Here is a 24,507-nt window from a genome sequence, read left to right as displayed (position 1 = left end):
CACCCAGCACTAGGGTAAGCCACCAGGAGTCACCCCGCATCAGCCGCAGTGGCGCACCACCTTATGTAAACCTCCACCTACAACCGCTCCAACCACTGCAAGGAATCCAGCCAACCACCCCTTATCGCATCCACCTTATGTAATCCTCGTGTTCAATGAGCATTCCGTCACGACTCCAGGACACCCTGTCTCATCCCCCATCTCAACAACCCATCGCACAAATTGACTGTCGCGTGCACCACTCCCTCACACCACAGTCAATCATGCTTCCAAGCCCGAGGGCAAAGTCGCGCGACGGGCTGCCTCAGCAGGCGGAGCTGCTCCAGCAGGACACGGACCGCGACCATGAGAAGGCCTCCCTTGCCAGGAAGAACAGGGACAAGATTCGATGCCTCGACGGGCTTCGCGGCATCGCTTGTCTCATCGTCTTCAACTACCACTTCTTCTGGCCCTGGACTCCCGCTGTGATGCTGGGCTATGGCGCCCTGGCCCCTCGTTCTCCCGAGCCTTACTGGAACTGGCCCTCGCTGCCGATTGTCTGCCTCTTGCATCGTGGACGTCCAATGGTGGCCATCTTCTTTGCAATCTCGGGTTATGTCATCTGCCGTCACATTCTGAGGTCAATCCACGAGCGTCGTCTCGAAGACACGTATCAGAAGCTTGCATCGGCCGTTTTCAGACGCGTCTTTCGCCTCTACATCCCTCCCACCATCAGCATGTTCATAGTGGCTATGCTTGCCCAGATCGGAGCCTTCAAGTCTGAATTCAACATCTACAAGGGTCCTGACTCGGTCTACATCAACGCCACTATTACCACAGCCCAGATCCAACTGGATACGTCATGCGTCAACGGGACTTCTATTATGGGTGCTGCAGGCGTCGCAAACTATCTGGGCTTGCAGGGCCCACTGTACCTGGGCAACACAACCGCCAACCTGACTGATTTGCTCTGCGTCAACTCCACCTCGCGACTCTACGGGCCTGATAAGTTCTACAAGCTAGAGGGCGAAGTCGAGGCCGAGCTTGCAAAGAACACGACGGACAACGCGACCACCACTGCTCTGGCAACCCTGGAGACTCTCTCACCGCGTTCGTATCTCAAGATTGAAAATGATAAGCGCAAGACGCCATCTTACGTTTCTGACCTCACTGAAAAGACTGAGTCTCTGAATGACACAAACCCCGTCAACCTGACCTGGGTCCAGTTTGGTGGCTCTTGGGAGGAACACCCCTTCATTCACGACAACATGACGTACGCCCTCAAGAACTTTACGAGGGCCTACGCAGAGTGGGCAAACCCCTTCAACTTTGGCCACTACCATCCTCGCTATGATCCTCACACCTTTACCATCCCCATGGAGCTTCGTGGCTCAATGGTTCTGTACATCTTCCTGCTGGGTACGGCAGCTCTCAAGGCAAGATGGCGGCTTCGTTTTGCAGGTTTCCTCTCCGCCTACAGTCTCTTTATCGGACGATGGGATATGGCCACATTCTTGGGAGGCGCCCTCCTCTCGGAGCTGGATATTCGACGATCTGACCCCAACGACCGGACAATAGCACCTCCTTCCGTGGGCGTCGGCAAATCTCGCCAGTCAGGCCTGCAATCAACTCCCCTCCGCGTCCTCGTCATCTTTGTGGCCCTCTACTTCCTCTCTTACCCGGATGTAGGTGCGGAGTACACTCCCGGCTTCGTCTTCCTATCCTACTTTGTCCCCAAGTACTACATTCCCATGTCAGGCTGGATGTTCTACCAATCTATGGGTGCACTTCTTCTCGTTCCCTGCATCCTCCGCAGTCCACTCCTCTGCCGCCTCCTCGAAGGCCGCGTAGCGCAGTACCTCGGAAAAATCAGCTTCTCGCTCTACCTCGTCCACGGTCCTGTCCTACACTGCATCGGCTTCTGGATCATGCCCCGACTATTCGACAACTTTGGCCGCCTCACAGGTTACGCCATCGGCTACGTGACACTCGTCAGCATCACCTTTTACCTGACAAACCTGTGGCACAGAAAGGTGGACGTCTGGAGCATGACTGTTGGAAGGAGAGTTGAGAAGATGCTGTCTGAATGAGTGAGGAGCAGTTGGGACTGGTTCCGTTGGGAAAACTGCATTGTAGGGAGGCATCATGTGGCGCAAGGTTCTTTATTTAGAATGCAAATTTGCTTTTGGGTTAGTTGGATATTGTACTATAACGTATCTACTCGGGAGAATGATATTAAAAGTCCTTATTAATTGGATACGTGCACTGAGCTATGCATGTTTCGAATCTGTAGATGACAGAAACCGACATGATGTCCTCAAGGTGGCAGTCAAATCAAGTTCATGTCTCCAAGTTAACAGGGACACACCAATGCCATTGGATATCTATCTGCTGATATTGCTCGAAAGGGGTCGTCTTCATAAGAGCACCACCATTATAACACTTCAAAACACAAGTTTCACGAGTCATAACAAAGAATATGGGCTGAATTAGTGCATTGTTGTCCTAATCTAGAATACCTAGTCGTTCTGAAAGCCAGTCGATATCTGGGTTGTCAATCTCATGAACTCCCATGATTAGAAGCCAATGTCCTGCTCATCTCTCAACTCTAGAACTTTCGAATAGCATCCATCAGCTCCTTTGCAGCATCCTCCCCAATCTCATCCACCAACCATCCCTCAGCCTTCTCAACGAGCATCTCCCAAGTATCCTCCTCACTCTTGAGCTTGCTCTTGAAGAACACAACAGCACAGGCAGTAGCAACAATATCGTCCTTCTGCTTGTGGTTCGCCACAGCGGTAGGCAGGGTCATCTTCGTCAGATCCTTGGCCTTCACACCCAGCACACCCTCAAGCTCTCGGCTCCAAGACCAGCTGCCAGAGAAGGTCTGTAGCGTAATGAGAGTCTTGAGAGCAGTTTCAGCATTGAAAGCAGGGGCAGGAGGGGGAGGAGGAGGGGCAGAGGAGCCCAAGTCGTCATCCTCCTCGAGTTCGTCAGGCAGCGGCATGCATGCTGCCTCTGCCATCTCCTTCTGGTATTGTGCAAGAGTGGCATCGTCGACAGGCTTTTCTGGAGGTGCCAGTGCTGGCGCAGCATAGATTGGTGGCTGAGGGCTACCAAATAGGCCACCTCGAGCTGCTCCCTGAGGTTGGCCAAAGGGAGAGCTGGAATGTTGTTGGGGGGCCCCGAAAAGAGCACCTCCAGGTGCCGCGGGTGCTGCAGGAGGTGGAGCACTGCCAAACAGGCTGCTGCTTCTGTTGTAAGTTGCTCCAGTGTTTCCAAAGCCACCCTCAAAGCTGGAGGACCCAAAAGCAGCAGGCTTTGCCTGGTCACCACCTTGGGCGCTCCCAAAGAGTCCTCCCGTGCTGGAGGGTGCAAGCTTTTCGAAGCTTACCGCCTGAGGTGCTGCAGCCGGGACTGCAGAGCTTCCAAAGAGTCCTCCTGAGCTGCTATCGGAGCTGCTCTTCCTGCCAAACAGCCCGCCCAGGCGACCACCTCCGCCTCCAAATAGGCCTCCACCGCTCGTGGAGCCGGCGTCGGTCCTGGACCTTGATGGAGCAGCCGACTTGACCATGGATCCCATGGACCTGAACATATTTGCTCCAGGAACGCCCATCTTCTTGGACTTCCGGGCAGACATGTTTGCGGATTCCAAGCACACGTTCACACCCATTGGGGCACCACGGCCATAGAAAGCCTTTTGGGGTTGCATCGTGGCATATCCAGCAGTCTTGCCATAGTCCTGGTATGAAGGAGGAGCGTCGTGCTTCTTCTCCCCGTCCTTTTCCTCGACAGCGACGAATGAACACCACTTGCCACCGACTTGGTAGGTGACACCCAGGCGAACAGCCTCTCGCTCGACGAGATCCGAGAAGTGACCCTCGTGCTTCTCCTTGAAGAGCTTACCGCTGCCATCCTTGGCATGGGTGATCCATCCGCGGCCCTCTTCTAGCTCCTTGACCTCCTTGCGAGCCGCAAGACGGTGAATGACCGAGTCCTTCTCGGCGAGGGTGGTGATTGGGATCTCCAGCTCAAGGGGACCGTGGCGAGATGTGCCCTTGAGGAGGACCGACTTGGGTCGCTGGTCAGGTGTGGCATCGGAGAGGAGCACGTAGACGGTCGTGCGGTTGAATGGGAAAAGAGGAGGAATCTCGCCTGGGGTCTGGAGGTAGCGAGGAATGGGGACAGCAGGGAGATGATCGTACTTGGAGTCGACGTCGGGCGCATCGGTCATAGCGGTGTCGTTGTCGTCGTCAACTGAGCGATCAAATAGAGAGATGGGCTGCTTGGACTCGCTGGTCTTCTCCGCAGCCTCAACCTCCTGAACATCAATCTTGAGGCCATCACTGATCTTCTCGACCAACTCGAACTCGTCTTCGTCGTCGGTCGAGGTGTCTGCCTTTTCGTACTTGATCTCGAGAGAGTAGTCGGTAATGTGAGGAAACAGAGCTCCCTTGAGCATGCGAATGACCTTCTTGTCCATCTTCTCGCCATGGCCGACAGTCTGAGCAAAGCCATTACCAGCCCGGGCGACGCCCTCAACCAGAGAGGTACTGGCGCCGGATCCAATACCGAGAGAAAATACTCTGACGGAGCCCTTGCTCTCAGCCACATTACGGTTGATGAGCTCAAACAGGCTGTCCTGGTCATAGATGGCACCGTCAGTTAGCAGGAAGATCTCGAGGTTCATGTCGGTGTAGCGCTTCTTGAAGGTAGCCTCAACAGGCCTGTACATCTCGGTACCACCAAAGTCGGCATCGAAAGACTTGATGTGGCGCAAAGCCTTGTCGAGACTGTCCTTGCTGTAAGTCTGGGACCTGTCCCAGAGAAAGCTGAAATGAGAACCGAAGCTGCAAATGTTGAACTTGACACCAACGGGAAGAGACTTGAGAAAGATCTCGAGTGCAGCCTTGAGGTCGGGAATGGTGCCGCCCATGCTTCCGCTGCGATCGCAAATAAAGACAATCTCGGGCTTCTCAGAAGGGAGCTTGAACTTGGGGACAAGGGTCGTCATGAGGGCACGCTGGTTGGGAATGGTGGGATGAGTCTCGAGGATTGCCGAAGGCTCTCCGATGTTTGTGGCGACAACCTGAACAATAAAGTCCTTTTCCAAAAAGGTAGCGTTCTGTTGAAGTGTGGCAGAGGCTCGACGGAGAGATGGCTCCTCAGACTCAGTCGTGGATGTGGTGCCGATGTTGACCGAGATGGGGTGGGATGGTGACTGGATAGACTTGATAGAGGAGCCTTGAGGCATCTCGGCGTCAATACTGAAGGCGATTCCTTCATCTCTGATGACATTTGAGCCATCTCCAAGGCTCAAGGCTGTTCCATATCGAGGGACAATGTGCGTGGGAATAGTGAATCGGACACCGTCAACCTCGGCGTCATGCTTGAGCTCACCAAGGTAGGTGATGTCCACCTGGATCTTCTCACCGGCTGGGACATTTCCGATGGTGGTTGTGAAAACATCAGCAGACTCGAGCGACTGCTCCAGCAAACCGGCGATCTCTCCTTGTGCCTTGGCCTCTTCGTATACCTGCTTAGCCTTTTCGCGCTCCTTGACTACGCCTTTGATGACGCGGGAGCCGACTGTGCAGGTAAAGGCGACAACAGAAACTCCATCGTAGAGCGGAAAGATGTACCGAAGCTCATCGATGGCGTTGGTCTTGTCGGGGTTCACAAAGGTCTGGGTGAGGTTTGTGCGGGATGTGGTGGCGAGGATGGTGGTGTGGGCTTTGACCTGGACCTGGGGGAGGTACTTGCGGGCATGCTCGACCCAGATGAAGCAGCCGCAGCTGGGCATTACCGTTCGCTGGTAGCCGAAGAACATGTTTCTGGTGGTGTTGGGCGATGTGATGTGGGGGTGGTGATGGTGATGTAAGATGAGAGGCACTCGGCCGGCAAAGATCAGTCACGTATCACCAAGTAGCGGGTATCAAAGATGGATGATCAAAAAAGGAAGATGAAAGATGATGAGACGGGGCGTTAGTCGTAAGTCTCTCAAAGGCTGCGGCTGAAGTTGGCGCAGCACCAGATGAATGAATGGTCACAGTGAATTCTGGAGTGGATGGATGATGATGGAGAAGGAGAGTGGATTGGGGGGAACAGCGGTAGATCTTTATAGACGGAAGCTCTCAACTGCTAACACGGAGATTGTCCAACTGTGACGGCATTAGTTGCTGTTGTTCAAGCATTGATCGATGGATGTTGCTCAACAATTGTTTGACTTCATGGCTGCCTTGGCTGCCTGTGCCATTCTGCCTGAGGCGTTTCAGCCAATAGAACTCGACAGCTGAGTCATCAGAAATGCCCATCTCGAAATCTGATTGGTTCACAGTCCTACTTCAGCCCTCTGCCCTGTTGCCTGCTTCGCCGAGATGCTCTGAAACGGCACCGCGCCCAGCAAAAAACACCACCGAAGATACCAAATACGAATCGATTGCGCGGTTGATGATGCTCTGCTTACACAATCACATGCCTTCTTCACCGTCGTTGGGCTGTGTTCCCGGCGTTTAAGCGTCCTTTTAGCGTGAGGGAGCCTACGCCTCACCACCAGCCACAGAGCGCATCCTGGCAATGGCGTCTTGGCGGTGACATGGGACTTGGCCCAAGGTGACAAAGCGCAGTCTGCCTTGGCTTGAGATTGAGGTCGAGATCTTGAGTAGAGACGGGAGAGGCAGACCAAGGGTCCCGACTATTTGGGACGTCATTCCCAATGTCGCATAGTCGATATCTTATGTGACTCTTCGGCGAATGAGGTCCAAGTCCTCCACTTCAACGGCGTCAAAGCATAATGATCCGGGCGCTCTTGATCTTCGACATGGATCCTCCTGGGATAAACGCGTCCCTCCAAGTATCACAGCGTGATGCCTAACAACACCGCACAAGTCCTACAGCAGCAGACTATGAGTGCGTCGCGGTCCCTGATGTGGACACCGATTGTGATTTGCCAACAAGAACACCGACAAGATGCTCAAGACCACGATACTCTAGGACTGTTTGCGCAACCCCCCCCCCCCAAACACATGCGGGACAAACCTTGGCCTAACTAGGCTTCCACGGTTTGCGGATGAAGCCTACAGACTACATCGCAGGCAAACCTCTCCTCCCCAAGGCGTCAACATTCTCTACCACCTCCACCATAATGTCACCGTAGAGTTGAAGGACTCCTCAGCCAAGTGGCGCCACAAAAGCATCACCTGTTGCCTGTTTGGGAAGCATCAGGGGGACGAGAATTCTTCCTTCAAGAGTAGGAAATCCTTCTCGAAGGATGCCTAAAGCTTGCAGAAGCATTCAATCACTGAGTGACACGAGTGGTCGTCAGCAATCATCGCTCTGTGGACCGATGCCTAAGCTTGTGTCTACGTTTGTGTCGTCGTCAGCTACAACCCAAGCATATTACCCCAACCCAGATCCTTTAGGCCACAGGAACATCAATCTACCCAACGCCCAGCTCTGTCAGATCTCTCCGGCGCAGTACGACCCATCACACGTCGGGACCTGCCGTCCATGCAGACAGGAGGATGCCGTGGGCACGACAGATCTCGCCACCACCGCAGGGGTCAGACACATTTCTCCGAGCAACAGGCCATCCCCCAATGGCATGATTAGCGACAGGACGAATTGGAGCAAAGTATTTTACCCCGGGGACGACTCCAGCGATGAGTGCCGACAGCAAGATGAAGCCCACCTCACCCCCCATTCATCCGATCTGTCAGTGCAGAAGCGAGGAGATCTTGCACAAGAGGCTGACCAGTTCGCGAGCGACTCCAGTAGAGATGCATGAACGGGGGGTGACCTCCGTGGTATGGCATCAGATGTGATATCTTGGCGACGCAGGTGACAATGCTAGGCGAGATTTGTTTATCTGATATGCCACTTCAAAACTCCAAAAAGGTATAACTGAACGATAAGACACTTCCGGATAACATCTAGCTTGGCGATAGCTACCATCGGCAGTACAAGATCTCACTCGGATCTATAAGCCTGGGCACCCCCTAATGCCAAACATCGAAAGACCCGTGATCCAACGAATCTCCCATCTCACCCCATCACCACCGTCAGACCGGCACATGGAACCCGGTAATCGTACGTTCCCGTGCCGTCTTGGCCAATTGGCGAAAAGTCCAAGAGATCCACGGATGCAAGGCGTCACCATCGGTACCATTCCTTCCGTACTCGTCCCGGTTCATCAATCCTGGGAACTAACCCCCACGGATCAAGGAGTGCTGTCAACAGGGTCGGCCGGAATAGGCGAGATGTCAAAGAGTGTGTCAAACGATAAGGAACCCGGGAGTTTGACCTCGCGTAGTCGTCTTGCTCAACCAGTTCCGCATCAGAAGACTTGGAACATGAAGTCTTGGCCCAATTGAACCGAAAACACTAAATGCTTTAGCTATCCGGGCCGTCCCAGGTCCTCTGGGTGTGTATCTACTCTCCAACTCCCTGCAATCCGCCAAGGTGCAGATGTTGGTGGAGTAAAGATCATGGGTTTCCTTCAAGGCGGGTCATGTATGCAGGCTCCTCGGGTCGGGAAGCACATAGAGAACCAATTGACGATGAACGAGATGTCATCACCGTTTTCATCAAAGGATTGTTAACCCTGGGTGTGTCACTGGGAACCTCGAAGCACGTATGATTGCCTTCTCCTGGATGACAGGCGCATCGTGCAGATGACCAACCATAGTGACTTCAGACACCAAGCTAACAAGCTCAAAACAACCATTCACACATCCGGCAATTACAACCTTTACACCCCATCGCCACCCGCCTCGATCACGTTGCATTCATCTCACAGGACATGCCACTATTCCCAATGCCGTCCAAACCACACCTCCCATTGGCCAATCGCCTTCCCGCCGGGCACTAATGCAACAAGTTGTTGACAGGTGGGGCCGTGATTCTTTCGCGGGTGACCCGGAGGTTAGCTCATCCTCCCCAAGAGTCGCTCCCAATGATGAGGATAAGAAGAGAGTAAATAAAAATAGTCTAAAGTGTTTTTTATATTAGGATAGTATTTTATTATATTTATCTAAATCCTCTGAAGAGGTATTAGACCCTCTGTCGTTCTGGCGTTCCTGTCCGTGTTGACCCACAGGCTCCGATGCTACTCTGTGCTGTACGCCAATTCTGGGGATCAGAGGCGAATTGTAAGATGAGCATAAATGTGATCACTAAATATGCTCAGCCTTACGGTTACTGGGTGAGATCCTAGAGACACGGGTGTATGGTCGAGTAATGGTGAGAGTATGAGTTGGGTGATGTCTTATGGTCTCTCCACAATAGCCAACAGGCGATCTATCACGCTACTCATGGCACTCTTTATAAGAGTAGAGTGAAGAAGGCTTAACAGACAAACTCTTGGAGTGTCAATTCCGTAGGAAAACCGTACCAGGTTTAATTACGCCAACTACTCTCAGCGAGTTATCGCAACTCAAGACCATCAACATGGCTCCTCTGCAACTTCATCACCGACAAATCGAGCCAATGCCACTTAAAGACACAGTTTGGACCATCTTCATGACAGATCCAATCCCTTTCATACCAAAAATTATGACCTGAATGGGCCTGTTGACCCCATCATCTCATCTCCTCCCGCGATAGCCTCAACTTACTCACACTCACCACCTCCTCCCCACCCCCCCAACTCACCAAGCAGAAGCAAACACCTTGCAATCTCAATTCCGTCAATCCCTCCTCATCGACATGTAATTCGCGATCTCTCAGCGTGCCAGCCTCATCATCAAACACCACCATCGCCCACAAGTCGTGACGTCAGATGTCTATGACGCGCAGAAGCCAAAACGCCCAACTATATACTCACCCACTCACCTCTCGTTACACCGACGAAACCTCATCCTTCAACGGTCAGACTTCTGAACCAAATGTCCCTCGCCCGCTGCATCCCACGAACCGCCCTCGTCCTCACCCAGCGAAACATTCCACAGAGACACTTCCACGCCGCATCCAAGTGCACAATGTCGTCCATCGATCAACCCAGCTCTCCAACCTTTAAGAGCATCGGGATAACCAACACAGATATCCACAAAGCTGCCGGAGTTCAACTAACCCCTCACCAAGAAGTCCTTGTCGGTTCGGTCCTAGACGTAAGCTCTCATCAACTCACCTCTGCCTCCCACTAACACCCCCAGCTCTTCGAAGGCCGTCCCTCCCTCCGCCATCTCTCCCTCTGGACCCCAACAGCAACCTTCCGCGATCCTATAACAAACGCCGTAGGCTTCGACAAGTTCGCAGCTCAGTGGTATGGCCTCGTAGCCCTCTTCTCCCCGATAACCATCCAGTCCCACGAAGTAACCTCCTCGGGAGACCCCATCTCCCTTCGCCTCTCCAACAAGTACGTCCTCAAGGGTCTGGGCACCGAAAAGGTCATGGACTCGGTCGTAGACATCCACGTCGGCCCGGACGGCAGGATCTCGAGAGTCGAGGATAAGTGGAATGACAAGCTCCCCCAGGGTCCCTTTGCAACTGCAAGTCTCACTCCCCTTTTTTTCCTGCAAATTGACTCATTCACTTTACCACCCCTCCCCATGACCATTTTCCCTTCCACATGACTTACAGTCAAGTCGTCCGTTCCAGCTGCGAGGTGTCATGTCTGTCAGCCACGCGTGGGCTATATACCGCCTGAGCCACCGGCCCATGGTGGTGTGATGCATCACGCCAGAGGCGCGTTACCATCTACCGAGTTTCTGAGCTGACATGCACGTGCTCGGCCAGGCCTTCCAGAAGCTCAATGCCGTGTCGGTCCCTGCGTTTGTCAAGGTCCCCAAGACCCAAGAGGAGGACGATCAGATGCGGGCCGACCGAGCCCGTGAGGCTCAAACTTGAGGGACGTCTAACGGTCCAAAAGGGGAACGTTTTGAAGTATCGCCAAAACAGTTTAACAAAAAGACACAAGTAAAGAATTGCGGACAATATTAAGAGTGTATTGGAGATGGTATAACTATTCCCACACAAATTCCTGCCCAAGTTTTGATCCCAAGGCCCGCAGGCCGGTAACCAATGTCCGCTGCGCCAGGTTCGCGAATTCAATCCATGTCCATCCATTCCTCTCTTGCGCCAGAAACTCCAGGGATATCATGATTCATCACACAAGCTCACGTCTTGCGCTCGCTTTCTCCGCCCAGAAAATTGCAATGCAAAAACACTAGTGTCTATGTCTATGATGCCTAAGCCCAGACGCCAGCGGGTGGCGCCTGATCTCGGGACATGACGAGCATCTCAAAGCCCTCGACGCGATTCCGGAGCTGGTTGTTCTCGCGAGCGAGGCTCTTGTTCTTCTTCTCCAGATGTGCAATGTACTCGGTCGCCTTGCTGAGGATGGTGGCCTTGTTGAGCTTGTGCGCTGGGGCGAGTCCGCCGAGATCCTCCTCGACATCCTCGTCGATGCCATCAGCACCCTGAGTCTCTAACCGGTGCACCATGACGCGGAGAGCGGGGACTGAGTCGCGGAGGGCGGCGATCTTGTCGTTGAGGTTGGTGCGATAGCGCTTCTCAATCATGTTGTGCGCAGTCTTCTTGGGAGGCGAGCCGTGGCGGCGGGTCGCGGGAGGGGGAGAAGTAGAGGAGCGAGAAGAAGAGGAGCCAGAGCCCGAAGACTTGCGCTTGCGCGAAGGATATCGGTTGCGTGCGTCCTTGGCAGCCATGCTGTTCATGGCCGACATCTGAGGGTTGGTGGTGGGAGGCATCATGGAGGACTGAAGATGAGGAGGTTGGGAAGAGATGGAAGGCATGGGAGTCTGGAAGAGAGGCTGAGCGTCAATGTCGTTCAGTCCGACTCGACCAAAGGGAACGGCGTCGGGAATGGTGCCCGAGAGGTCGTGGGGGTTGATGGCGGGGCTGAGCTCCATGCTGTTTCGGGAGGGGATGGTGGAGAGGTTGATGCTTTCAAAGGGCTCCTGCTTGGGGAGCGTGTCAAGATCAGGAGAGAGAGTAGCCTTGTCGTCCCAGCTCACCCAGTCGCTAGAGACGGGAAGCTGATAGGGGTTGGCAAAGACGGGAGAGAGGGGCGAGTCGGGAGAATGGGCCGAATCACCGCTGAAGTCTGCGGGGTCGTAGAAGGATGCAGGAACACCAAGGTTCTGTGATGGTGTTAGGTTGCGTCAACCAAGAGGTGAGTGTATGTGTATGTGTATGTGTATAGTCAAGTGTATGAGAGTAGTGTATATGAATGAAGATGGTGTGCTTTGTGGTGTGTTCCAGTCGAGAGACTAGTGGAGAGAGGCTTGGATATAAAGATGAGATGGATAGATGAGATAGCTTCTCAGAGCTAGGCCCAGCAAATGCTCAAAGAGGAAGAATGAGCTGAGGTGAGGTGAGGTGAGGTGAGGGGGAGGAGGGGGACATATGTGCCATAAAAACGAGGCCCCAGACTCGAGTTGACCAGGGGGGGTGGGCAATTACATATGCCATAGTCCAGGATGGGGGATGTATTGACAGTGCAAGATGCATCAAGGGGAATCAAAGGATGGAATTCATCAGAGGCATACCTGTTTGTGCTGAGGGTGATCAAAGTAGTCGAATGATACGTCGGCCATTGTGTCCAAGATGAAGTCGATTGTTGACTGATGTGTGGTGCTGGTTGATACTATGTATGTCTGGAGAGCGGGAGCTGGTGGCTGGCGATCTGGTAATCGAGGGGGGTGCGGTTACGGGGAGGGGGTGAGGATTGGCTCCCGTGAAAACGATTCTCTGGCAGTGTCTCGGGTCGGCGGAATGCTCAAGGTACGATGATGAGACGATGAGACGACGAGATTCTGGATTACTGTCGTGTCTGTGGTTGATTGTGGTGAACGGTCCTGGTAGGGAATACAGCGTAGGGACCAAGTTTGCAACGGTAGGTGATCAAGATATCAGACGGTAGGTGGTGCGTGGGCGGTCGATGGTGGGGAGAGTCTCGAGTGATGTATTCGATGAGTGCATGGCACCAACAGGAGGGATGGGCAGACACTTGGATGGCGAGACGGGGCGAGCGATATATAGCTTGGCCCAACTGACAAAAGAGGCCCTGGAGGGGGGGGGAAGCTGAAGGCCCAAAGCAGTGGCCCTTGGCCCCAAGGATTGTCGCGGGTGCGAGGGCGAGGGCGCAGGAGACATGAGGAGCGATAGCGCCCGACGAATCTGCTCCGCGTCATACGACCGTCCGGCCGAGGGCGGGGGGTGCCGAGCTTGGCGTGGCGCCGGGGCGGTACGACAACGCTGGTCAACGACGAGCGACGAGGCGCCATGCGTCGACATGGATTCGGGGGCGGGCAACGGAGCCGACAGAGGGCGTGGCGGCCACTTGCTTGTTGACCCTGGTCGCTCACAGCCCACTGGACGTGGGTGACCACCAGAGAAGAAGCATGGGCCATGGGAATCTCTGGGCCAGAGCATGGGCAAATTGATTGAGGGACCCCAAGACCCAGGGAATTCAGGGATCCCATGGGTCGTTTTTGCTCATTCCGTATCGTTCGGGAGGCCGGGGTACTTGCAGTCCGCCGACCGTTGAGTACAGTGTAATAGTGCTATAGACTCTCGACCATCGACGGCGTGGGATGGAAGCTATTGCGAGACGGGACGAGGACGTGGACAAACAGACCATGCATTGTTTTGTTGGATCTGCTGGTGGGTAAACGCTGTGATTGCCATGGGCACTCGGATGCCCGTGAGTTGATGCTCACTGTTCATGCCCTGCCCGCATCGTTTGGATTAGCCACACAGTGAAGCACAAGGCGCACTCGTGAGCCTCGGAACGGGGGGGAGCAAAATCCAATCCTCATCGCGATCGCTGAGGCGGGCAAACGCAGGGTTGGTGTTTTCTTGCTTTCCCCCTCTCCTCTCTGCTGGAATAGCTTGGTGATCGACACTGCACGGCGTGAGAAGGCGTGGACGCGCCGTTGGACTAGCGAGCTCTGTGTTGAAGACCAGACAAGGGGGGGTGAAGTGGTAGGGGGGGAGCTTCCGGTGCTTGTGAATGGTCGGGTTCCTTTGCTTGTTGGCTGTGAATTTGGGTACAGTAGCAAAAGTGACCCTCGGTGAATGCGCAGCTTGTGCCCTGTGCGGAGACAGAGGAAAGGAGGGGCACCCGAAAACGCCGTTTGCAGAGGCGTTTGTTAAAGCCCGTTGAAGATTCTGTTTGAGACAAGCAAGAATGTTTGCTTTCGACGGGCAGCTCGGCAAAAGAAAGAACAAAGCTTGACGACATTGATGATGCAATCTGTAGAGCTCAAATGCCGGACACGGTAATGGGAATTTTTACTTTTCTTTTTTCTTCCCGGCACATGCTGGCAGGGACTGGCTCTCAGCCGCTCTTGATGATGGAGGGGCGCTGCGCCAGGTGGAGAGCTCGGCGCGGAAGAAGAGCAAGACACCAGGAACCCGACCCGAATTTGGCTCTGACAAGCTGCAACCGAGAAAGCTAATACGGCCTCAATAGAGCTCTTTCACTCTCAGCACATGCAAAAAAAAAAGTGCCTGGTTTATTTCCTTATCCGGTGCCGCAATGGTTTCTACCTGAGCGACCCACTGGACCTCGTTCCGCTGCGGCTCGGTGTTCTCGACGTTCTGGAACCCCGACAACAGAACAAATTGAACCCTTGCCCCATCACATCTCCATCCGCCTCCCTAAGCGAATGGCTCCCCCGGGGGATGATGACAACTTTGTTACTGATGAGTCTTCACCTATATCCGACCTGGGAAGCGTGTAAACCCAGCCAATCAGTTCGTTCAATACCCTTGCTCGGCTCTTGATCTGGGCACTCGTGGTCAGCATCAGCAAACACAATGCTGAGCCCAGGGCTTCAAAACATCCCCTAACCCAGTCTGACAAGGCTTCCAGACCGGGTCTTGCAAACGAACCGTGATATTCAGCTGGGTAGGCGACAGAGCAATGTAAACATTAATGCAAGAGACGTAGTCATTCAACAAACAAACAACGAATGAGCCAGCTCATCCGGGATGCCCTCAGTTACTGGTAAGCTTCTAGCCAAGCCTCCCGCCACAACCAACAGCAACCTGTCAAATTGGCAGCCCCTCTTCCCGTGAAATGGATCCCGCGCTCACCGAAGCGACCGCTGCCCTCCTCGCCTATCGTTCCAGACCTGGCTACATTTAGCAACAAAGAAGGGGTCTCCAGTGGGAGGGTTACAGCGCATCTGCCTGTGCTTCTCGCTCGCTTTCGCACTGACCTTGAGCATCCCATCCCCCCCATTCCCGCGTGCCCCAGGCACAGGCCGCCCGCGGGTCGTGGTGATCCATTTCAATAGTTGATATCCCGCCCGGTAACGTTCCGCGTGTGGCAAATAATTCCCAACATCGTCTAGAAGGCCAAGAAAAAGCTTCGAAATTTTTGCAGATGGATCTGACAAGGCCGCTAGTTCCATTCCTTCGGCGACGCCATTTCCCCAAATCGTCGCTTCGTGTCAGAGGTGGGAGATTTAGGGGTCCAAGGCTGAGCTGTCCGCCAGCTCGCGGGAAGCCGTGAGACATGCAGATGATGTATCAATTGAGAGAGAGAAGGAGTCCTGTCAATACGGGCCTTGGTACCAATTGCTGCGCTGTGGATTCAGGCTGAGAGGATCCATGAGTCTGGTCGAGACCTTTCTTTTTTCAAGGGTCCTACACTTGTGCTGTTGGTCTTGAGACCCGGATCCGAATAGCTTCCCATCCGCAACGTAACCTATCTATGTAAGGTATCCATGGACAACAGAGGAGACTCTCGAGTCTCTGCACAACATCCATGCCCACCTAGATTCAATGCCGTGCATGGGATGGAGACATGCACCCGCACAACCCGAACCCAGGGGTGAGCATGTCTATGTCGGTGTAAGGTCAACTGCCAGCCCTTCATGGATCATACAGTGACTATTTCATGGATACCATTGTCGGCATATCCATAAGACAACAACTCCCAGCAATATCATCGGAAAGATTCGCTTCCCACGAGGACAATACCATGTTGAGCTTCTATCCCTACCCCGTCAATACCAGAGTAGAAACATGTCACAAGTCAGGATCTAAAGAGTCTCCCCTCTTTCTTTCCCGGGGGTGGTCGGCGATTGACGGCACCCGGGAGAATGGCCCCGATCCCAGTCATAAAACCACGGGAACAAGCAAAAAAAAAAGAGCATCATCGATCACAAATGCCGCCGAACAAATGTGCATCATGACCATATTGTCGGCGTCTATGGGCATTCTGCTCGCCGTTAAACTGGGATTCTTAGCACATCGCACTCCCGTCACAGCGGTAGCTGTCCATCCGCAGGGGTGCCAAAGTGGCCTGATTCCCCCCATAACAGCCCATTCTGGGAGCACCAGCCAACCTGCCCACCGCGGGTGCAGAAACGCGTGAGCGGAGGGGGCCGGAACGGAGGGAGGGAGTTAGCGGGGGAGGTCCATACACACATAGTTTTGGTGTGGAAGTACATTGGTCACCATCTCGAGAAATTATCGTCAAAACGTTGCCCCTACCGTCGTCCGTTCGCGGGACCGTGCTGCCCTGGATGGGATGTTTTGCTGGCACGAGCATCACAAGTCGAACGGGTCCATCTCGGAGGCGGGCATCGCCTGCTGTGGCTGATGACCTCTTCCCGTCCAAGAAATCGACGTGTCGCGCGCCTAAGCAGCGTGTAATCTACACTGACAGGATGTGAAACTGGGCGTTTACACCTTGGTTTTCGATCCCGATCTTCCATGATGTGAAGCTGTAACCCCCATCCCACGCTGTCCCCCCGCTAGTGTCAAGGCTAGGGAGCCGTCGTCGCATTTCCCCGGGTCTTTTATGACACCTGCTGCGGCGTCTGCGGCGTCTTTTTCTGCGGCACAAGTGCGGTCTGTCCTGTCATGTACGGCAAATGTAGGTGATTGCTGTCCTGTCGTCTCCCATTCTTCCCCGACATTTCCATCCTCTGCCCATTGTCGGACGGAATTGGGCGACCATGGGGCCAACCTCTGTCTGAAACCGTGCCATAGGCTCATGGTGAGCGGTGATGGCATTCCGATTCCGAAGGTGCTTGCTGTCCCCGGGTTTTCCTCTCACCTCCAGTTTCGGGTCTTTTGATGCTGTGCGACCCCCAAACACTTGTCGGTGACGATGTATTGTCTGCATTCTCTCTATTGTTGGCCTTGTTCTGCGGCGTTGGCTCCGCATGGATGGAGAAAGCTGTCTGTAAATCAGCCCTGTCCTAGGAACAACTCGGCAATGATCATCACCGCCTCTCGGATCCGCCGCCTCTTGTCGTCGATAGTTGAGTGGCTAGCCGTGCTCTGTTGTTCGTGTCCGCGTATCAAGCAACGATTTCTCGCATTTCAATCTCGTCTATCTCATTCCGCCATGAGCCTCTTTTTTCTCAAGAGTCCAAGCTGTGCCTGTCATTCAACCCTTGACGTGAAATCTCACCCACACGCCCCCCCTTGTTCTTCTTCCCCATATTTCATCCCATCCAATCCCGCGCTACGGGCCACGCCGTCATCGTCAAGTCAAGAAAAAGAAAAAGCAAAAAACGAGTCCATGTTTCTACAGCTGAAGAAAGCTAAGCTAAACAAACAAAGACACCCACCAGCTGAAAACAGTAACTACACTAGACCCAGAATAATCTTTTTGACAACTCGACGAGGCGCTCGTGGCCATGTGCGTTTCCCAACGTCCCTGCATTCGGCGGCGGGCCGGGTTCGGCTAACCATTTCCTGTCTCTTGACTCCTTATTCCGTCTTGAAGAGCCAAGAAGGGCTCCGCAAAGTGGACAAAGTAGACACTCCAGTGTTTTCCTTTTTGCTCGGTATTGCTGTGTTGGCTAGGAAGCCGTTGTCTGTCAAAATAAATTACTTTCTTTTGCTTCGGTATTTACGGGACGAGGCTCTGATGGGAAACCGGCGAACGGCGATGTTCACTCTAACCAATACTACGTTGATGACTTGTTCCGAAACTCCATCTCCCAAGTAAACTACGTGTACAATGTGGACTCTTTGCTCTCTCTTCCGAGTCTTTCCTAAGTTCTCGTCAATTCTCCCTCAATCATCATCCATCGTGACGGCTTCTTCGTTCGATGCGGAGAGGTCCGACGGACGACGATAATAAGCGCCCCGACTAACACACAGTCCGTGCCTTAATGTCCCTCTTTCTCTTGACAGCGGCATTATCTGCTATAGCACCCGACGTCCCTCTTCTTGGTACGTGCGAGATGAGAGTCGCGCACCATCTGTCCTGTTCTACCCCTCCATCGTTCGAGTGGCAGCCGCCGTCTTTTGTCCATGATGTCATCTAAGATTACCGCCCATACCCTGGTTTGAGCATTGAAGCTATTCGCGCGCAGGCGAGGCGAGGCGAACTTGCGATTGCGCCTGCTACCTCGCATCTAGATACACGAGATGGCCAGATCCGTTTGTGTCTACGGGTGGGAGACACAATCACCACGGTGACCCACCAAGTCAAGACGACAGCTGAACAACATCATCAACAACGGAAAGACTATTTTTAATCACATACTTGGCCTCAACTCTTTGTTTGCTCCCTACCCTGCATCTACCTGCAACCAGCCGTCGTCGTTTACGTGTGGCGTTCATACGGGGCATGTCCATTCTCTTCCCCATGTCTCACTCATCTCTCGTCTCCTTTTACCTACATACAAGACACACACAAACACGTATATCACACCTCCACAAGTTCTAGATTCCTGCAAACTGCATTTCGTATCCTGTAGTTATCCTCTCTTCTCCCCCCCTCTCGTTTGAACGAACCGCCCGCTACCACTGTGAGGCCCCCTCCAATCCCACCTTACCCTTTGGCCTTGCTTTCGCCAGGAAAATAATTTGCCCCGGATGTGACACCTCACAAAAGCGACAGAGTAAAAAACATGACGTCTCACAAAGCCTCAAATCGCCGATTGTGTGTGTGTGTGTGTAAACTCTGCTGCCTCTTTTCCCCTCTTCTGTCTCTCAGGGTTTCTTTGTTTGAACAGAGGTGATCATGTCCTCTTCCGTTTGTTGTCTGCCCTGCTTTTTCACGAGTTTGCATCGAGAGAGATCTTTTGCTTCCTCCTCCACCTTGACACATCATCCCCCTTGTACTCGGTACAGCCCCAATTCTACCAATTAACCCAATTCGCGAATCCGAGCCCTCAATTGATTCGAAACCCCAAGTCACGGATCCATCCTCATGCGTGCGTCCACTCGGCCTTCGGCTCTCAACTCCCAGCCCGTCGTCCCGCCTCGTCCCCTCCATCCTCGTGCACTAGCCTCAACCCAGATCCAGCACGTCCTGCTCCCACGTTTCCCGACGGAAGCCTCTATTTCAGGACAGCCAAGACCGTAGCCCGCTGCGCTGCGTATAGCCATCCGCCTGCAGGATCTAGCCTCTTCCAATCTCACTTCCCTCGTCTTGGCTCGCTCGTAGACCCTCGAAACGGCGCCTCTCGCCGCCTCGCCTCGCCCACTGATCTTCACAGAGGCTTTCCCGATTCTCTACCCCGGGGACCCTCAGCTCGCGAATCTGCTGCTCTCTCCCCAAGCTTGGAAAGCAGCTCGCTCGTCTCGTCTCGCTCTGCCCGGCGACCTATCCTTGTTTGACAACAGGGGTTCCACTTCCACATGCCACAACAAGGCCCCCCAAGACAAGTGATGGTAAAAGCAAACGTGTATCCCTACCCGGAGACTCTCCCCGGAACGCCGAGGCTGGCCGCCGTCGTCCCCCCGCTCTCACATACCCGGACTCCGGATCAGCCACGGCGGCGCCGGGTCCCTTGAGGTGGCGTTGGGCATTAATCTTCCAGCGGCACAGCACAAACTATTGTATCAAGACATGGATTTCCTTGCAAAGAGAGGCTGAAAATTTGCAAGTCATTGATCCGCAGGTGATTACCACTAGTTCAGTGACAGACGCCTGCTAGTCAGGAAGATGGAGAAGCGCAAGCCCTAAGCTGCAGGGACAAGGACCGTTATCAGTCAGAGATCGACGGCGCCAGCGTGTGTGACAACGGCTAGTAGTTTGACTAGCTTGTGAATATCCCCAGTATGATATGAGATGACGGAATATACCATTTCGTGCCCGTCTTTGGCCTTGGTTTGTGTCCCATGAACCCGGCTCTCCGGTCTGAATAGTGTCGTTTCCCACCGGATGCCAGGTGTCCACCAGCCTCCGTATTACTAGACTGAATGCTTGACCGCTGGGTCAATTATGTACCAAATTAGTTGTTTGGGTGGCAAACTGCAGGGTATTCGGGATCTAGACTCCTCCCCTCGTGTAGTCTTCTCGGTGTGGTTCAGCCATTGGTGTTCTTGTCCACTGGGATAGAACGGCATGGTTTTAATCACCAGTACTACGAAAACGAAAAAGGTCAATCTTTCTTGTAGCTCTCCATAATCGCTTTCCTTTCACTGCATTCTTGACATTATCGCTTCCCCACTGTCGTCATGAGCTCTGAGTGTTCACACTCCAGTGTTGGTGCCCAGCTACCCTATTGAGGATCTCAAGATGGGTAGCATAAGCCATTCATGTCACATTTCTTGTTCACATCACTCTTTGTTCTTCAAGTTGGATTCGCATAAGAACTTAAAGGGTTACTTCTCACGGCCAATGAATATCACCTTATGTTCATGTTCATGTTCCGCACTGCCTCTTGAGCAGTTGTCAGATAGCAGGTAGGCTTCTTCAAGTCAACCATGTGTCCACTTCATCACTTTTGATCAGATATTGGTAGACCAATTTCGGTTTATAGTTATTTATTACCGGTGAATCACCACCATGGGCCTTACATACTGTCCCTTGCGTCCATCTCATCTGTGAGGTTGAACATGACACCACAATCCATTACAACGGCCCGCACACTCACCGTTTTGGGCTTTAGCAATCGTTCTTTCAGGTCTTGGGAGACAGTTTTGATCTTTGTATGTGTTCAAAAAAGCCCATCAGTTTCCAGGTCTTGGAACTTCCCAGATTCTTGCTTGTCGCCATTCATAAATTGCTCAACGCCTTCACCTCTTACCACCCCATGTACCATCAAGGTGTCACTCTTCACTCTTCTAACTGAATCCATTACTTTAACAGGTATACGGATAAGACCCAAACATACACATGTCCAATTGGCTCTGGAAAAGACATCTCTGAACAACGGCTCATCGCTCCTGTGATGAGACGAACTGGCTAGTAACAATTCACGGATCAACCAAGTAGACAGTGAAACGCATCATCTCAGTCCCCAATTCAATAGAAGTTCTTCGGCCAATGACTTGTTCCCTCCTATGTTCTGTCAAGCGTCGTCCCCCAATGGCGTTCTCCTGCATGACTGTTGAACTCCTCAAACAGCCATTGAACCCCCAAGACCATCAATAGAACCAATTGGAAGAATCTATGTTCTTCATAATAACTGACGAGTTCCGCTCATCTCCTTAACTCATATTTCTCAATGTAATCCACACGGGGATCAACAGGGCCGTACATCGCCGCACATAACCATCTCATGAGAGAACGCCTGAAAAACACCATGATGACAACTTCATCGGTGAAGAACTGAGTCTTTCCTCACGACTATAAATTGGCTCAATGGCCCTCTCAAACCATCCATTCTCTCATTTCGATTCTCCAAACCCGCGCATACATTCGACGAGAGAGAGCAAGCGACACGACCAAAGCCAACCGCAACAACTCTACTACCACCAACAGCTTGCTCTTTCTTACACTACACCTCCTCCTGAGCCATCATCATCATCATGTCTCAGAACCCTAACAACAACACTGCCACTCATGGCACTAGCTCCAAGGAGACTGACCAGCCTTCCGCTCAGGGCGCTGCCCCCAACACCACCAACGGGGCCGACTCTGCCAACGTCGGTCGGTCTCGCAACCATACCCGTCGCTCCAGCCCGAGCGACCTCATCATCGTCGAAGCCTCTGATAAGACCCCCAAGGAGGACCCAGCCACGACCCATCGCCGCAACCGTCGTTGCAGCCCAAGCGACCGTGCCCTCATTGACCTCTCTGACGTGATCCCCGAGGAGGAGTCAGTCATGGTTTCTCACGAAGAGGCCATCGTCGACGAGGAGTGGATCAAGGACTTCCCTAAGGAGGACCAAAAGGAAGCTGACAATGCCCAGGGGCCTCGCGTGTAGGATCCCGCGTACCCCCAGGATGCCGACGATATGGTCCACAAGGGCCTGGTTGTTCACTTCCTCGACGACGAGGGTTACGAAGCCGACGATGAGTTTGAGGTTGTCGACTACCTCAGTTACGAGGAGATGGTCGATCTCGAGTACCTCGACCACAACACCGTCGCTGACCTGTTTATGCTCTTCCCCCTGGGCTGTGTCGCCATTGACCAGCTCGGCCGAGTTCAGCCAGGCTCTCAGTAAGTTTGACTGCATTGAAGAGTTGTGGACCGTGACTGATTAAGTAGGGCCGGCTTGACAATGCAGCGCCCTGTGAGATGGGAACATAGTAGCTCGGGCTTAAGAACACGAAGAAACCCGAGTGAGCAACATCAAAGAACAGACAGGGGCCTTTTCCTTCGTTAACGCGTTCCAATCACCGTAGACTGCTGGAGGCCAAGACAGAAACAGAGAAATTCCGGCAGTGAGATAGATAGACAGATTCTTTAGATAGAGAATCACTAGACTAATAATAATAGACTTGTTTAAACACTTGTACCTCCATCAATGTGAATTGATATTGTTTTACACTCTGGCATCATTAGAAGTAAAGCTTTGTAGCTTGCCATCATCTGCCGTCCATCGAGGCCTTCCAGGTCCTCCCAAAATGCATAAACATGTCTAAACATGACCATGGCCCATTCATCAACACCTAGCCATGATCTGGACTCCCTTCTACGCCTTGCTCCATCAGACATGGGGGTTCATAATCTCCCAGTCGCCCATGAGATGGCCCTCGCTTCCGCACACCGGAGGACTGTCAGTCGAATGAGCCACCTTGTTAAGGACCCTTTCCAAGTTGGCGTCAGAGCGGCTGCTGCTGGGCGTGAACGTTCCCGAGCCGCGCTCATCGGCTTCCAGGCCGCCCGACGTTGAAGAGACAATGCTGCGCTCTGCGTCTTTCTATTCCGCATTTCGCTCTGTCCCTCCACGCCAGAGGCCGTAGAATCCCTCGCAGTTCTTCCACAGCTTGATGGTTCCGTCCTCCGATCCAGTCGCATATAGCTTGCCGTCGGGGGCAAAGGCGATAGACCAAATAGGGCCGTGGTGTCCCTTGTGCGTATCAATTTCCGTCTCGTCGTCGTAGCGAATCACCTTGGCCCACGTTCCGGGCTCCTCACCGACAACTAGCTTCCGACCCTTAACGTCAAGCGAAACGCTGGCAATGGTGTAAGGGAGAACGATGCGCTTCAGCTCGTCCATGGCCCGGTCACCGCCCCAAAAGTACACCGTCTTTCCAGCTGACACGGCAAGCACTGGCTTTCCGCCGCCAATGTCGTTGGGCGAGCTGTATTCGGGTGCCAGCGAGACCATCTCGCAGGACTTGATGTCTCCATCAAGCACCTCATGACGGATGCAGGCACGGCTTGGCAGGTCCAGCCATCGAATGGTCTTGTCTGAAGCGGTAACGACAATGTTGGGGTCCTGGGTCCAGCAAATAAACTTGATGGAGCCGGTGTGAACGCCCTCGCCAATCTCGAAACCTGCCGAGGCGGGAATGACGGCCGGAGATCCAGAACCGGAGGCAGCGAGCTCCGTCAGGTCAAAGACACGAAGCTTCTTTTCCATGCCACCCGTGGCGACAAGGTCAGAGTTGTCCGGGGGGTATGCGACAGCGCGAACAATGTGGTCGTGCTGAAGGGTGTACAGCAATTCGCCAGTGTGAGTGTCCCAAATCTTGCTGCACCAGCGTAAGCGACACCGATGATCCAAATGAAAAGAACACTTACGCAGTAAAGTCGGCCGAGGCTGTGGCAGCGTTCGAGTTGTTGGGGCTTAGTCTGGCTTGCCAAACAGCACCCTTGTGACCGATAAAGGTGCCGATCCTGGACGAGTCAGAGGGGCCAAGAGACTCGAGGATCAAGTTTCATACCAGTCGCCAGTGATACCATCACGGAGCATTGGATTGCCATCTAATGCGCAGTCAGCACTTATCCTGCGGGAGAGAAACAAGCGGCTCACCTTTGCAGGCCGAGATCATGTAATACGTATCATCCTTTTCCAGGGTGGAGAACGCAATGTGAGGAACGGGTCGGGAGTGGCCATGGCAGGTCAGAGGAACATATTGTCTAGGTTCAGAAGCCATCGCGACAGAGTTGAATGTCGAGGAGCTACGGTCGCGTTTCTTGCCGAAGCTGAGGGAAGGTCTAAGCGGGCTTTGGGAAGGATGGTGTGAGGCAAGGTCGTGAAACGGCAGGAGATGTCTGGCCTGATGGGGACGGACAGCGTCAGAGGTTCAAGTCAAAGGAGAGTATCGTTCGTAACGGTCGTTAAGCTTCGTGAAGAGCGGTCTGTGTCGTGACTCGTGGGAGCAATTGTCGCGTGTCGTCGCAGGAGTGTGGAGCGTCTAGAGCAATGACGGAGTTTCAAGGAGGGGAAAGCGAAGAGAGGATC

General features: G+C 53.4%; 6 protein-coding genes across 6 annotated transcripts; 3 read left to right on the top strand and 3 right to left on the bottom strand.

Annotated features, from left to right (window-relative positions):
• Positions 1–263: 263 nt before the first annotated feature.
• On the top strand, positions 264–2,069 carry NCS57_00455800 (Acyl-transf-3 domain-containing protein; the record flags this gene model as incomplete). Its single annotated transcript, XM_053054516.1, has 1 exon — positions 264–2,069. The coding sequence occupies one exon, from the start codon at positions 264–266 to the stop codon at positions 2,067–2,069; it is 1,806 nt and encodes a 601-aa protein (XP_052916676.1).
• Positions 2,070–2,587: 518 nt separating this feature from the next.
• On the bottom strand, positions 2,588–5,809 carry NCS57_00455700 (uncharacterized protein; the record flags this gene model as incomplete). Its single annotated transcript, XM_053054515.1, has 1 exon — positions 2,588–5,809. The coding sequence occupies one exon, from the start codon at positions 5,807–5,809 to the stop codon at positions 2,588–2,590; it is 3,222 nt and encodes a 1,073-aa protein (XP_052916675.1).
• A 4,054-nt stretch (positions 5,810–9,863) lies between these two features.
• NCS57_00455600 (uncharacterized protein) lies at positions 9,864–10,824 on the top strand (the record flags this gene model as incomplete). Its single annotated transcript, XM_053054514.1, has 3 exons — positions 9,864–10,085; positions 10,131–10,466; positions 10,714–10,824. 3 exons carry the CDS (start codon positions 9,864–9,866, stop codon positions 10,822–10,824), a joined length of 669 nt encoding a protein of 222 aa, XP_052916674.1.
• Positions 10,825–11,165: 341 nt separating this feature from the next.
• Positions 11,166–12,533, bottom strand: NCS57_00455500 (BHLH domain-containing protein; the record flags this gene model as incomplete). The annotated part of the gene is made up of 2 exons (XM_053054513.1): positions 11,166–12,077; positions 12,486–12,533. 2 exons carry the CDS (start codon positions 12,531–12,533, stop codon positions 11,166–11,168), a joined length of 960 nt encoding a protein of 319 aa, XP_052916673.1.
• Positions 12,534–21,678: 9,145 nt separating this feature from the next.
• Positions 21,679–22,317, top strand: NCS57_00455400 (uncharacterized protein; the record flags this gene model as incomplete). The annotated part of the gene is made up of 2 exons (XM_053054512.1): positions 21,679–22,071; positions 22,096–22,317. 2 exons carry the CDS (start codon positions 21,679–21,681, stop codon positions 22,315–22,317), a joined length of 615 nt encoding a protein of 204 aa, XP_052916672.1.
• A 699-nt stretch (positions 22,318–23,016) lies between these two features.
• On the bottom strand, positions 23,017–24,199 carry NCS57_00455300 (uncharacterized protein; the record flags this gene model as incomplete). The annotated part of the gene is made up of 4 exons (XM_053054511.1): positions 23,017–23,794; positions 23,844–23,939; positions 23,987–24,026; positions 24,076–24,199. The coding sequence occupies 4 exons, from the start codon at positions 24,197–24,199 to the stop codon at positions 23,017–23,019; spliced, it is 1,038 nt and encodes a 345-aa protein (XP_052916671.1).
• Between the last annotated feature and the right edge of the window lie 308 nt (positions 24,200–24,507).

This window comes from Fusarium keratoplasticum, chromosome 3, assembly GCF_025433545.1.
Source record: "Fusarium keratoplasticum isolate Fu6.1 chromosome 3, whole genome shotgun sequence".
Classification (NCBI taxonomy): domain Eukaryota; kingdom Fungi; phylum Ascomycota; class Sordariomycetes; order Hypocreales; family Nectriaceae; genus Fusarium; species Fusarium keratoplasticum.
Note: the sequence above shows the minus strand (reverse complement) of the source record. Positions and strands in the feature narration are given on the sequence as shown.